Source organism: Serinus canaria, chromosome 2, assembly GCF_022539315.1.
Source record: "Serinus canaria isolate serCan28SL12 chromosome 2, serCan2020, whole genome shotgun sequence".
Classification (NCBI taxonomy): domain Eukaryota; kingdom Metazoa; phylum Chordata; class Aves; order Passeriformes; family Fringillidae; genus Serinus; species Serinus canaria.
This window is the reverse complement of record NC_066315.1, coordinates 67,200,313-67,214,834: the sequence shown is the minus strand read 5'-3', so window position 1 is coordinate 67,214,834 and position 14,522 is coordinate 67,200,313. Positions and strand designations below refer to the sequence as shown.

At 36.2% G+C, this 14,522-nt stretch overlaps 1 protein-coding gene across 8 annotated transcripts in view; it reads left to right on the top strand.

Annotated features, from left to right (window-relative positions):
- The window catches only part of FARS2 (phenylalanyl-tRNA synthetase 2, mitochondrial), a 228,705-nt gene that overhangs the window by 5,847 nt on the left and 208,336 nt on the right, over window positions 1-14,522 (top strand). For 5 of the 8 annotated variants that reach the window (XR_007776807.1, XM_050970549.1, XM_050970551.1 and 2 more), the window contains exon 2: window positions 701-778. The exons of 1 other annotated variant lie outside the window; for it this stretch is intronic. Coding sequence is in view for 1 of the 7 variants with exons in the window: in XM_050970548.1 (XP_050826505.1) it covers window positions 8,725-8,730 (6 nt within the window). In the remaining 6 variants the exon portion in view is untranslated. Of the gene's footprint in view, window positions 1-700; window positions 779-8,672; window positions 8,731-14,522 lie in introns of all 8 variants that reach the window. 2 more of the 8 variants (XM_050970548.1, XM_050970547.1) reach the window with 1 other exon arrangement.

Sequence of the window (14,522 nt, the reverse complement as noted above, 5' to 3'; positions counted from 1 at the left end):
AGTAGGTGTGGAAGTATCAGGTTGCTATGAGGTGGTTTGGATCTGATGTAAGAAAACATGTTATCCAAGGACATATCTTTCTTTTAGTGAAAGGAAAATTAAGCAAAATTGTTGTTTACAGCGGATGGGTAAATCATCAAGGATTGAGTGGATTTTAAGTAGGCAATTTGTTTCGTTTTCTAGCTGTGGGATGAGGGGAGGGGGATATGATTTTCCACTTGTAACACATTTTCATTTTATATAGTGCTGTGTGTCCATGTGTGACTTTTTGTTCTTGTAGCTTGGACTTTTGATCCAGGAAAAAAATCAATAGTTTGAATAGGAAGCTGAAGCAGATTGTTTCTAGAGATGAAAGAAGACTATAAAGCAATGCTTTAATTGAAATGAGGAAAACAACATAGCCATATTAGGGGTTGTAGTAATGGTAGAGTTTAAGATACTTACTTTTGCATGATCCTTGACATTTTTGATCTTTCATCCTGTGTCACTATTGGTTTTATGTCCTCAGAGCTCTGACAATGAATGATAGTGCTTTAGGGACCTGTTCCTGTATATATCATGCTTCTGATGGATTTGTGAGATCAGCTGAATTGTCAATATTTCTTTATATGCCTTCACAGTTCTAGATAGAATTCTGGTTTTATTTTATTTCTGCTTCTGTTTTTTATATCTGGGGTGACTGTCAAAATTTTTCTTTCAGCCTGAGAAGGAGCAAAGTACTGACTAAAGCTAGCAGACAAAAGAAGCAGAGCTGAAGAAAGATTATCTCTGCTTGCAGGTAAATGAGTAAAAATAAATGTCACTTTCTGAATATTTGACACCAGCACTACCAGCCTGTTTAGTTAGTAACAAGTTTTCAGTCCCTCTCCATTTTAATGAATAATTAAATTTTAATTTATTTAGTAATTTAAATAATCTTTCTTCATCTTCACCAACTGCGAAGGACATGTATGATAGCTGTATAAATTTGCTTTCCATATAGGACTCATGCAATTCCTTACTCCTAATACAAAGAAAATTATGTTACTTGAGGCATAAAGATAAGTGTGTAGCAGTAATGAGAGAGAGAGAGAGAAAGAAGAAGTAGAAGATCATAATCTTCTGAAGAAGAAGAAATAGAGATGGACAAATTTTATCATCTTTATATTGGATATGTCCAGGTCCTTGAATATAATCCCTTTGAAATCTGCCTAACTACCTAGGCAATAAGTTGCTGTTCAGTATGAGAAGAGGTGGCAAAAAAATTAAGTTCTCCTCATTTTACATGCCAGTTATAATTGATGCGAGGTGGGAGAGCATAGGATATAGGATATAGGATAGGGGATGGGATGGGATGGGATGTTCTGGTGAATGGAGAATGAACTCAGGAAGCTATGGAGAGGCAATAGCTAGGACTTCACAAACCCCACTGTTAACCTTCCAGTCTCTTACCTACATGACCCTACGGCAGCATCAGCGAAAGGCACTGTGTGCCAGTGGCTCCTAATCAGGTTTGTGTCTTCCCTCCAGCTGGGAATGAGTGTTGATTTAGATGGGGATGCAGACCTATGAAGTGGAGCTGCCAACTTTCCTATAGGAATGGGTTTACATTCTGTTGAAAGGTGGGAAAGAGGAAGGAGGGAAGAAATAGTTTGAAATACTGTTCTGGGAACATTTGTGAGAGTTCATCTGTCTGGAGACTTAAATTAAGTATCTCCTTGTTCTACAATTTCTGTGATTAAGTTTTTCAGGTATATTTTGTAGCCTAGTATTGGTTTAGACCAAGGTTAGGTTGTGGGGATTTTTGTTATTGCTATTGCTGTTCTTTTATTTTGCTTGTTTGCATGTTTATTTTAACCTGGCAGTACACATAATTTGTTTCCTTTAATTAATGTTTGTGCACTTGAATTTAATTATTGTTTAACTTTTTCCTTTTTGGAAATGATTCCTAGTGAAGTAGATGTGCTGCATCTAAAACGGAGAAAGCAGATAAACAGAGCCAGTAATTGGGTCCTCACATGGATTTAATAGTACTTTTTTTGTGTGTGTGTATGTAGGATTTCAAAATTGATTTGACTTTTGAGAAAGTTTTCAAGACCTTAACTGAGAGTGTTCTTTTGAGAGAATTAGCATAATTTTTAAAATTGCTTTCTTACTTATTTTGATTATGAACATAGCTTTTTTTTAAACATTTGTTTAACTTTGATTTTATTATACTAATTAGTTGCAGTGTGAAAATTGCATATTGCATTACACCAGCTCTTCCCATGGGGAGGCAGTATTGTAAAATGGACAGATATGGTATTGTATGTGTAAAATTATCACATATTGAAGAGGTAATTCAATATTGGCTCTATATAGGTTTGTTGAACTTAGAATAGCTGCTTGCTTTTTATGTCGGCATGCTAACTTTGTAAAGTTTTATAAAAGAATGTTGTTCTAAACATATAGATGGGGCTTGAAAGAGGTTGACTTTTTCTATTTCCCTTCTGTTCCTCTTCCTCCCTGCACAGATTGTGGTTCTTGTTCCACCCTCCACTTCAACTTGCAGTGTGTCTTATTTTTATGCTGCCATTGTATCGCTGTTCTGTTGTGATAGGTTATATTCTTAATATAGTATTCATTCTACAAAGAGAAGCTCTGCTGGATAGACTTGAACTAAGTGTGTGGGAACACCATGTTAGTTCTAGCTACTTAGTCAGACTTCCTGAGTTATTTAAAGGATTCATTTTTTAATAAACTGAATTTAGGAGTTATTGCAGATTGTACCAAATCCTATTTTGTTGCCTGATATTAGGAGTTCATTTGACCCCAGTGTCCCCTGGAATCCCAGTCCTGACCCTGAGTGGCAGACCCTGCTGGGCCTGTGTGGAACACAATCTTTCAGCATGTGGCAAATTGCAATTCTACAGATGGTTTTAAACATAACAAACCAAAACAATTATTATGTTTTAATTTTGATTCTCTCAGTATGTAACAGATGTGGTATTAACTGAAGATTGTTTTGTCATATGTGACCTTGAGCTATAATAACAGCTTATTCTTCATTAATAATAAAAACTTGATTCTTTCATGTTGTTATTTTCCTTACTTCCCTGACTTTCATATCTTCTTTCACCTAGTCAATGTGTATGTCTTGGCTCAGATGCAAGATGAGTTGCCTTTGGTATCTAAAGGCTAGATGGACTAGATACTTCTGTGAATAGTCTTAAACATGAATATGAATATAAATATATATACATGCACACACTTCTGTGCCATAGTCTGAGATGTGCATTCTGAGTTCTGTCTTAAGTTTTATTTCACTGAGGCTTTGTCTGGGGGGAAGTGTGACTTGCAAATGTCTGCTATCACAGAAGGGTTCTCTGACATAATTGAAGTACATGGCTTTCTCAAGGCTCTTCAAACAAAGATTTTCTCTTGTTCTTTGAGCTGGGCTTTGTCTAGAGTAAGCATTTAAACATTAGCAAGCCTTACAGAGATATTCCCCAGGAACATTACAGATGTTAAAACACGAGGTGCTTGGGAGCCCATTATTCTAGAGAGCTGTGAGCCATGGACTCAAATGTTTCCTATTTTCTGGCATTAATGACAAAGAAAGAAGTTAGCTACACTAGTCTTGTTCTTTTTAATGTGATAATTTGAAGCCTTTTTTTTTATTTATCTAGTGGTAGTGGGACTGCATGGAGACACAATTTAAAGCTGTTTTAGGTCATGCTTGCCTTGCTTTGCTTGCTACAGAATATTTTGGATCTAGTTCTTCTTTAACAAGTTATTGGAGATGTCAGCACCTCTGAAGTGCTGTAAAGGCAGTCATGTTCAGATGTAATCAAATACAGTGTTACGAGGTAGGTTTGCCTGAATACATATGAATCAATCCCGGCTCTAAAATTTTACCAAAACCATAGTACAGTTGTATCAGGAAATTATAACAGGATTGAGCAAATGCATTTTAAAACTTGACTTATATTTATTTGAATAGGCAGAACTTTAAATTGAGGGGATTTATATTTATCATGAATATTTATCAGCAGCATTGTTTATAATTCAATGTCAGTTGTTGCAGTTGAAGTATTTGTAAGGAAAATACTCCTTTTTTACCCTTAGGCTTTAAACATAGTTAATATATTTACTTAGTTTACTTAGTTATATTTACTTTATTTACTGCTGTAGTTACAGAAGGTGTTTCATATAAGTCGAATTTCTGCAAATCAGGTTTTCTGTCTTTTACTAACCCATATACATTCATAACTGTAGAATATGCAAGGTAAAATCTTTAAGCTGGTTAATGGAGGTTGGCTAGGTAGTGAATTCTTGAGTGTCTTCTTGGGTACATTTGTCCTTAAAGGAGCAAAATTAGTCTTTCATCTTGCAGCTCAGCAGTGTATTGGAAGACTGAGGAGGCAGTAGACAGGCTTGATAGTCATGTGGGATTTAGAAGAGGTACATTATCCGTTCACCTGTGGTAAATTTTAGTACTAGAATCAAGGAAATAACAGCAAAGTAGTTAAAAAATAAATATGTAAATTGAGTAAATAAGTTTGCTGAAGAGACCAGGGTAAAGAAAAGCAAACTGAGAATCTTTAGCAGTGCAATCTTACTTCATTTTTGTTTTACCTTCTGAAATTCATTTTGCTGTGAGACCAGCTGTATTGAGACAGATACTGTGATTGTGTGAGACTTGCTGGCAGAGCTGTGTGTATTGTTTTCAAATTTTGCTGTTCATGAGAGTCCAGCATTTTGTGTAGGTTAAATGGGTTGGAATGAACTGTGTCATTTAGAAACTGATGTGGTGAGTTGTTTTGTTTTTTTTCCTTTTGCAACATGCAAGTCAATACTGCACCCTGTGAAGGCTAGCTGCTTTTCCCTATACTTCTGTTTTATTTCTTTTTTTCATGCTTTACTCGTGTTTGCAGCCCATGTGATTTGGGATCAAATGTAAATGATGATACAGAGTTTCTAAACAAATTTTGTTTGCTGTAACATACCCTATATTTACAATTCTAGCTTAAGACTTTGGTTCAATAATTCTTGAGAGATGGTGGGGTCTTCTGCTTCTAGACCACAGTAACAGTTAGGAAACACCACAGCCTAAGTCACTAACACAAATGGGAGAATAAAAAAAATCTGGTTGTTGATTTCTGTTTCCCTCACTCAGTAGAAAAAAGCTTCAGTGATAGGAAATGGTGCAAAAACAGTAAAGGTTTTCACATTATGTAATAAAAAGTGTTGCAGCAAATAGAATTTACTTCTTGGTAGGTCCCATTTAACATTTCAAAGACAGTGGGCTCTTATGAAGGAGAATGAACTGATAGAAGTGTTTTAAAGTATAAGAAAGATTCTCTTTTTCTCTCAAGAGCAGTATTAGTGCGTGGGTAAATTTATAGGACTCAGTTTTTACTCATTGTACCTTAAACTATAAGTCTGTTATTCTGTAACTATGCCATACTCAGGCAAGGGCTGAGTTTAAGAACCATTTCTTACATGTCTGGACCCAGTAAAAAAGCCCTGCTAACATTGGTTTTAATTGGATGCCTAAAAGTGGCTCTGCAGAAAACTTCCCTGTCGAAGAGGAGCAGAAGAAAGACGATAGGGATTTCAGTCATCATGTTCTGACATCCCTCTCTACATCTCTTTCATCTCACACGGTGGTGAGAGAGAAGGGACAAGTGTACTGGGACATCATTTCACATTCTGATTCAGGATTTTAGGGCTCCATGAGAGATGATTTTGCCTTGCATGGGAATAAAATCCTGCGGCTCTGACTCCCTGCTCATGAAGTTCCCAGTGGCACAGCAGAGTTGTCCAGGTCTTCTGAGTACGTACAGTGAAGGAGACGTGAGCTGTGGTAATAAAAGTTGTATTAGCACCAGTCCTTTCCCATTGGTATTGGTGTGTTTCTCCAACATGAAGTAAAAGGAGCTGATGATTAAATAAAAGCCTTTTCCAACAGGAAATGCATGAAATCCGTCTTAGAATACAAAAGATGTGAGGGGGACAGCACTGCATACATAAATGTTATTGGAACTATGTCAACACACCATTTTGCATTTAAGTTTATGTCCCTGTATAGATGAAATGTGAAGTTTCAGGCATAGGCACTATTCTTCCTGTTGAAAGCTGACAACTTCAGTTTTCATTTAACTAACTGACTTTTGATTCTTGAATAGGAAAGATTATTTTTTAAAATTTAATTTCCTGTGTGATACTCATTGCATTTGAGACATCATGCAGTGTCTATTAAAAGTGATGCATATATTAAATTCCCAAATAATGATTTTAGAGCAACTCCTGCCCAGCTCTGTTTTAAAGAAATGAGAGCCTTTAGGCTGATCTGAAAGGACATTTGCTGAAACCATGGCTGCAAAGCACCTGGACAGCACTGGGAGATGAGTTTTGAGATAAAAAAATTAAATTATCATTTTTAATACAAGTATTTAGTGGAAAAGAGAATGTGAAAAAACATTGTTAACAAGAATTGAAGCAAAGGCTATTCAGATAGGTTTCATAAATGTTATGTCCAGTTTACTGAAGTTGTTTGGTTGTTGTGACATTGCATTGCAAATGTAACTAGAAATAAATATTTGATCTGAGCACTGATTTTTTTTTCTTTAGATGACATTAATTTGTCTTTCTGTAAGTCTTTGAAAGCCTTATAAATTTCAGTACATTGGACTAACATTTTACATGCTCAGGTATGGCGATAAATTGTTGCAGGGATGAACGGTGGGACACATAAATAAATTTATAATTAAGGTGTATGAAATTACACATTAATTACAGAATTGTATATAAATATATAATTAATGTGTATGAAAGAGACAGTTGAAATCTTTCAAAGCTATTGATGTAATAGTAATATTAGTAGTCAATTTTCCTACCAAACCAGGAGTAGCCTCTAATCCACCTTCACAGAAAAGATTACTTGATTTTATGTAATGTAGTCAACTGTCAAATAATTAATTTAAAATTCAGCTCTGAGGGGAAATACAAAATCACAAAATCTGTAGACTCATATGGAGTCCTCTTCACTTTCACACTGTTGGAGTGCTTTTTGATAAAGAAGAAAGATGATGGAGTAGCAGCTAGATGTCTGGAACTGATCCACAGTTCATTGAATTAAATTGAAATTTTTTTTCATTAACTTTGATCATCCTTGGATTGAACTGGTATGCATATGATTTAATTAGTGGCAAGCTTGGGAAATGCTGGGATGTTGGCTTTTCTAGTTCCTTTCCTACTGAGATGGTAATTACATAAACCAATATATTTGTGTGTCTATGGTATGGCAAGTGCAGAAGTACCCACAATTGACTTTCCTAGTGGTGGACCTCCATTTTAAAGAGACATTTTATGCTAAACCTCTTTTTCTTCCTTTCTTTTTAATGATAAGATCCAATCTGCTCATCTTTCATTCATTGCACATAAAACAGATCTGTTCTATGTAGTTGAAAATATTTATATTCTGGAAAAGGGAGCAAATTGTAGCTTTATTCGATGTCTAATTTTGAAATACATTAATTCCTTCCCTCTACCAGATGTTATATTTAACATTAAGGGTTAAAAATGCAGTTTTGAAAGGTTCTCTTTGCCTCAGAGCAATGAGGTTCTCTAACAGGAAATGTTTAATTATCCAATAGAGTATATTTTTATAATGGATCACATTTTTTTTTAAATTACGTAAAACAGTGCAGCTTTATGTTGGGATACCTTTACATTTATGCAAGTTTGAGAAGCAACCAGAGAAAACTTCTCTGCTAAGGGCAAAGCTGTTGGACAGTCATAGTTTAGAATGGCTGAATTTCTTATCTGAGGCATTTTAAATGTTTTTTACCCTGAACCAGATTTCTATTAATTTATTGTTTATCCTGTATTGTTTGTTATTAGCTGAGCTGCTCCAGTGCCTTTCCTGGGGCAGCTGGTGAAGGTAAGGTCCTGCTTGGGGCAAGAGAGGAGGGGTGGTGGGAGCTGGCTGTGGGTGTTGACACTGGACACAGAGATTCCATGTAGGTGTGTCCTGTTTGCTTTGGCAGACCTTGATGTGAATCTGAATGATTTACAGTCTAAAAGTTCATGAAATCTACCAGGCTTCTTCTTATGGATTAGTAACAAAAATAGGAAGAGTTGGTATAAAAATCAAGGGAGAAAGGCTAAGACCACACTTTGTCAATTTAGCAGTTATGTAACTAGCATAAATCTGTCCCTTTGGTTTGCTTATACTTTTGGTAGTTTGCACCTAGTTTGTAGTACAATAAATAAGAATTCTCTAAGGTGTCAGTTTCATACCTGTCAATGAAAACTAACCTGAAAAAATGAGGTCTGTGTCAAAAAATATTACAAGGAGCCTTGATTAATTATTCTCAAGGGCATTTAAAAGTTACTGAAGCAGCATTAAATACTATACTAGCAGGATGCTGAGCTTTTAGATGGTATTTTCTCTACTACTTCACAGGAAAACGTTTTGTAGCAACTGCAACATAACACAGAACATAGGCAGAACCTTTTGTGGCTGACATTGCCTTCTCAAATAAGCGTGACATCTGCTTAGGCCATGCTGATGTGTTATTGTTTATCATCTACAATGATTTTGGAGTGTATTATAAAATTATTTGTGTGCTTGAGGAAGTGATCCAGACAACAGAAAAGGAATTAAGTAGGTGATCTAAGTATTTATTTGTTTTATATGTTTCTAGCTGCTGATTGATGAGGTTATATTGCTACTTCTGCATTTGCAATTGAGAAGGGATGTTGGTAAGCCAATGTTTTTTCTCATTTTCCTTTGTTTCACTAAAAAATTATTAACTCCTTTTAGAAGGAGAGCAATATTTTTAAGGTACAAATCTGAGAAACAGGCGAATAAAATATATGCACAGTCTACTTTTTTGGTATCAGACAGAATGAAAAGTATAAAAATACTGTTTAATGTACTACTTAATGTATTGTGAAGTAAGATATCCTATCTTGCTTGTTATTTATTTTGAGACAGCATAGTTAAAAAATCAAGATATTATTATACAAGTTGGGAAAACTTTTCTTACTCTGTCACAAACCTTCTGTTTGATGACTGCCACAAGAATTTCTAGGATATAATTGAAAAACAGTTGTCTGACCTCTACTGATTAGGAGTTGGGATTTGGTTTCTTATGCTTGAATATGTCAGTTCATCAACTTCTCTGGCTCTGAAATAGCTTATTGTTTCTGTGTGTTTTTCTGTGTGTATTTGCTGTGTGTTTCTACTGTTTCAAAAAAACCAGTCATCTTTGCTGTCATATCTCCCAACACTTTTGAAAAAGCAAACCATTAAAAAGCAATGACTCTGTCTTCTGCCTAGGATCGCCCCAATTGAAATGTGCAGTTTGTGTTGCACAGCCCCCCCGTGCACGTATGGTTTGGCTCTACAAAGTCTCTCCAGCAGTCCCTGCTCATCTATAGTGAAATGCAGTGGCAGCTTGTTTCAGATTTCTGGTTGTTAATCAATCTGTTCACACAAAAATGTGTTGCAGCATGGTGAAAGCAGGGACTATTCTGGATGAATGATATGGGAGAAGTGAAGTGGATGTATGTGTCAACTGCCCCCAGAGTGGCAGATTGCTTTAGTAATGACCTTTATCAGTGAGAACAGACTAAAGTTGTATCATTTTTGAGAACCATAATGCTACTTCCACTTAAGCTGTTGCTGGGTGTGATGTTTTGCTGTCACTTTTTGAAGACACTGTTAGGTTGAGTTTAATACTTTTCTTAAAAAATTCCAGGTTTTAAGCATAAAGGCCTAAGGAAATTATGTCTCCAAGATGGCATTTGTACGTCTGCTGTCAGCCCTCTTTTTTCCTCAGTTAAATTTCACACAGAATGTCTGGGTCACCAGAGACAGCAAGGTACAGGTGGTGTGTGAGAATAAAGGCCTTTATGAAGGAGATAAACCCTATAAACTCCATAGGCAAAGGAGAGGTAGCAGGATGAATTTGTCCCTTACCACTGAATCTGCAAACTAACTTTGCCTCCAAACACAGAGGAAATAAACTTTTTCTAGTTCTGCTGCTTTCAAAAGAAAGCTTACTGTAAACCTGAGAATGGATTATGTTCTGTTGGCTGACACATCTTACAGACGAGGAAAATAGAATAGTGCTGTCTGAAATATTTTAAAAGAACTGGTAATGGATGCTTTAGGAGAAAACATTGTATATGTTGTCTTTTAGAAGAATAGTGTGTCTGCAGGAGAGAGCTTGAGACAAATGATGCTGTTTTTCACAGTCTCTGAGATGATTAGCAAATATTGGAACATAATAGAAGTTACAATCAACTGTAAATGTAAAGTGTTAGATTGCTGCAGAGGGAGGAGGCTGCTTAGACAAGAAGCCTTACAGTAACACATCTACTTCTTTAAAGCTGTCAGCATGTTGCCATCATCTGGAAAAGTATCCACAATAGCTTGTCATAAACCTATCAACTTTTCTGCATTAATTAACATATCCATTTGTGATATATAGCATCTGAAATGAATTATTTTAAAATTAAAAATATCCCGATTTTGTGGTATAACACCCACCTTTCCACAACTAAATTCTAAGTTACACATATTCTAGATGTTTGGAAAGAAAATCCATAACTGTGAAAAATAATTTACAAAAAGAGCTTAAAATCAGTTAGTATTTCACTTTTGTAGTCTTGGTAGCCAGATGCAAAAAGAAAAGGAAAGGTACCACCTTTACAGTGCATCATGTACTACAGGTCAGATGTAGACAAAGTAGATAGAAGTAAGTGGTAAATGCAGTTTCTAAGACTTGAGAAGTGGATATATGAGATTTCTTTTTGTGTGACTTGTGAACCTTTAATCTTTCACAAGTTTTGCACATACATTATCTGCCCATTTTCCCTTTTTGAAAACATCAGTTGGCCAACTCTAGGTTTGCTTTTGTGTGTTAGCAAGCATTTGTTCTGTGTGGATCTCTCTGTATGAGGAACTCATGATGGGGAGAGCACTAAATCCAAATGAGCCATAATTAGGTTGCCCAGAGAAGTTGTTGAAACTCTTGCTGGAGACTTTAAAATCCAGCTAGGGAAGTCCCTCTGAGTGACCTTCTCTGGACAGGGTTTTGAACTAGGCCACCTCCAGTGGTCTCTTTGAACTGAAATTATTCTATGATCCTGTAGTTCTGTGAAGTACAGATGTAAAGCTTGTTTTAATTCCTAAAGGAGATTGGTCCAGGGGTTATCTTCAAAAGTCATCCTTAAGCTTAGTTCTGGGACCATCCCTCTCTTACTGTCATTAGACTTTGCTTTACTTGTGGGCAGTTTTGCTGCCTAGTGCACTGTATTTGCCATGAGGAGTTAGAAAATGGGAGATAGACCTTCACCATAACCGATGCTTTAATTCTCTGCAGGACTTGTAACATTGATTTTAGGCAAGGTTGTGCATGTTGTGAGTGTCTTTGATGGGGAAGAGAATTCTAGTTGTTAAGCCACTGAGTTCTTTGTGTCAGGATCATATTATCCTGGAGCTCATACTTCTTTCTGAGATGACTAAGTTGGAATTTCTGAACCAAAAGAGAGGGCTTACGCATCCTGAAAGCAAGGTTCAGCACAAACTCTTTTCCTTGTACAGTTCATTTGTTCAGCCCTGCAATTTTGCGAGGGTGTTTAAAATTTCATTTTTCTAATCTTCCATTAGTACTATACAGCTGCTCCTTCGTGGTAACTGTCACCAGCGAGAGGTGAGCAGTAGTTAATTACCCAGTTTGAGAATTGGGTATCTGCTTTTCCCATTTCAGGGGAAATTACTGCAATTCTCGCTGTATTTTCTGTATGTGTCAAAGAGTTTTTTGAGCTGTGGAAATATTCCAATATATGTTTCAACAATTAGTAGAGTGGGCCATCTGATGCAAATTTGATTGCTTGAGCATTACATGGAAAAATGCTCTATGCAACTTGAAGTGGTTTGACAGAATAGGATATATTTTTTTGCAGTTCATATTCCCCATGTGCACACCTGCAGAAAACACACAAACACAAGGCCTCCCCACCCCACCACTGCTGGCCAAACCATCTGCCTTTTGGAGTTCCTGCCTCCGGTGTGCATGGTCAAGCCAGAACCTGCACTTAGGTGACTTTATTCTGTTCCTGAAAGTATTAAAAGTACTTTGATTTAAAAAAGAATGCTTGTGATTTCATATAGAATTGTTTTCCATTCCTTGAAACATGAGATGCTATATAAAAAATAAAATAAAATAAAAAGCTAGTAGAGATTTTGTGAGGCAAAGCATATATAGGTAATATATTTACATTGTGAAACTATGTCTTACTATACATCACTCTTAAAATATAGTATCACTAGAACCAAAGATATGCACCTGTCAAACTGTACCCATTCAGAGCATCACTGCTGATACTATATAAAGATGTCATCCTCAGATGTGAATACAGAATTTTTAGCAAGCTGTGGTTATGCTTCCTACTGATGGTTGCTATTAGAGGTTCCTTTCTGATGACACATCTAGCACCTTCTGATATTTACAATCTGTGATTTGCTTTTGGAACTAAACTTTTACCCTCACAGCAAGACAGATCATAAACAGAGCGAGATGTGAAGCAGCATTTCTGTAGAAAGTTTTTTGTGGAAATTCTTGAGAGTTCTCTGGTGATCCCAAAATAAATTCCTAGATACAAATATACCACAGCCTGGGGGATGAATGTGCACCAGGCACTGATGACTGTTGTGTAACTCAAGTAGCCTTGTGTCTTACAGTCATCATAATCCCTTCTTATATAAGATAATAAATAAACATAAGTACTTTTAAAAAGCTGATTCTTGAATATTCAGGGCTAAAGGGTCTTGGCTGACCAGGGGTCTGCTGCTTCTTGCAACAAGAGAGCTCTCTGCCATTGCTTAGCAGTAACAGAATATCTTACAAGTGGCATGAAAAACCTGAAAACCTCCTTTTATTGCCTTCTCTTGGTGCTACAGAAAAAGATGGTTTTGGGTTCTCTTTATGACTTCACTTTCTTTTTAGTAGTTGCAAGAAAAAATGCTCTATTTATTTTGTCAATGAAATGCTGAGTGCTCCAAGATGAGATTACCTCAACAGAGGAATGCACAACCTTTACTACAACAAACAGCTTTACCCAGATGACTTATTTGCTGAAAACAATTAAGGATGTCTAGGTAGTTAAAAACTCTCATCAACTGTGCACCAAGAGCATCTGGTTTGGTTTGTGCATTTGTTTGCTTTGCTCACAGAAGTTTCTTGATTTTCCAAGCTTGCTAGGAAAACCAGCAGAATTATTTAAGCAAACCTCCTCCTAGCATACTACAATAAGACCAAATAATTAGATTCACACCCTTGGAGTAGTTACACAGCTCAAAAGCAAAACCAAAGACCCTTGATTCAGTTGACACAAGTTGATTTCTGGTATAATATGGGAGAGAAGAGTCAGTCTGTTTCACCTGTCTGACAGCAGGCTGGTTGGATTTTGCCAGCATTAGGACTGATGTCCTGGAAAAACTCTGATGTTCCAAATTTAGAGTGGGAACTGAAGTAACCTGGTGTCAGCATCAGCAAAAATTTCATGCATTTAATTTGTTCTTCCAGTGTGGCTTAAATAATCCTACTTCATTGGTCCATAGGAAGGAAATTTTTAAGCAGGTAAGTATCATACTTTTACAGCCATTTTTTGCCAACTACCTGTATTTGTCAGTAGAAGGAAGCCAAGATGAATTTATTAAAAAGATTTGATGGTACATGACAAAACTGGGATGTTATACTCACTGTGTATATCAATGGGTTGTTGATTACCCATTGATTGCTCTGTTTATATGAAGTTAAGACCATTTTATAACTACTGGCCCTTTAGGCTCTGATTCAGATATTTGAATTGGAATGGATCCATCTGCTGCTTGTACTTCTATAAATTACAGTTTCCAGAAATGTCTTTTTTATGGGTGGGCAAGTTAGCAAGTTTTATTTTCGGAGACCATTACTCATTCTGGTAACCTGGGTGGAGGCAAGGGAAGAAAAACTCTTCTTTTACAATGTAGTGAGAAGATACCAAATAATTCTGGATATGTTCAAGAAAAAAAGATTAAACAAAGCTGGAACCATTTAAGGTCCCATGTGTGATAAAATTTCATGTCGAAGAGGAATCATCATAAAAGATCAAAAGCTGAACCTGCTTCCACCAAGACAAATAGAAATGTTTGTTCCTAGGGAGATTTTTGAGCCTAAATTCTACAATCCTGAAATATTTTCAAGTCTAAGTAGAGTAATCCTTACTAACTAGCTGATTTTGAAAGAAAATTATTAAACTTAGTGGGGTTTTGTTGGGGGGCTGGGTTGACTTTTTTTTTCTTTTTTCTTTTTTTTTAATGCAGACTTTTAGCCTTGAAGTGAAAGGTTTTCAAAGATTTAAGTTTAGGAATATGCCTGGTTAGATGATTACAATTTCTCTTAAAATATATTTCAGTGTTGTGCATGCTAGAGGCAGGATGCTCTCCACTGGGAAGTCCCCAGAAGACCATTATAAAAAGGATATGAAATGGTATCAGTGGA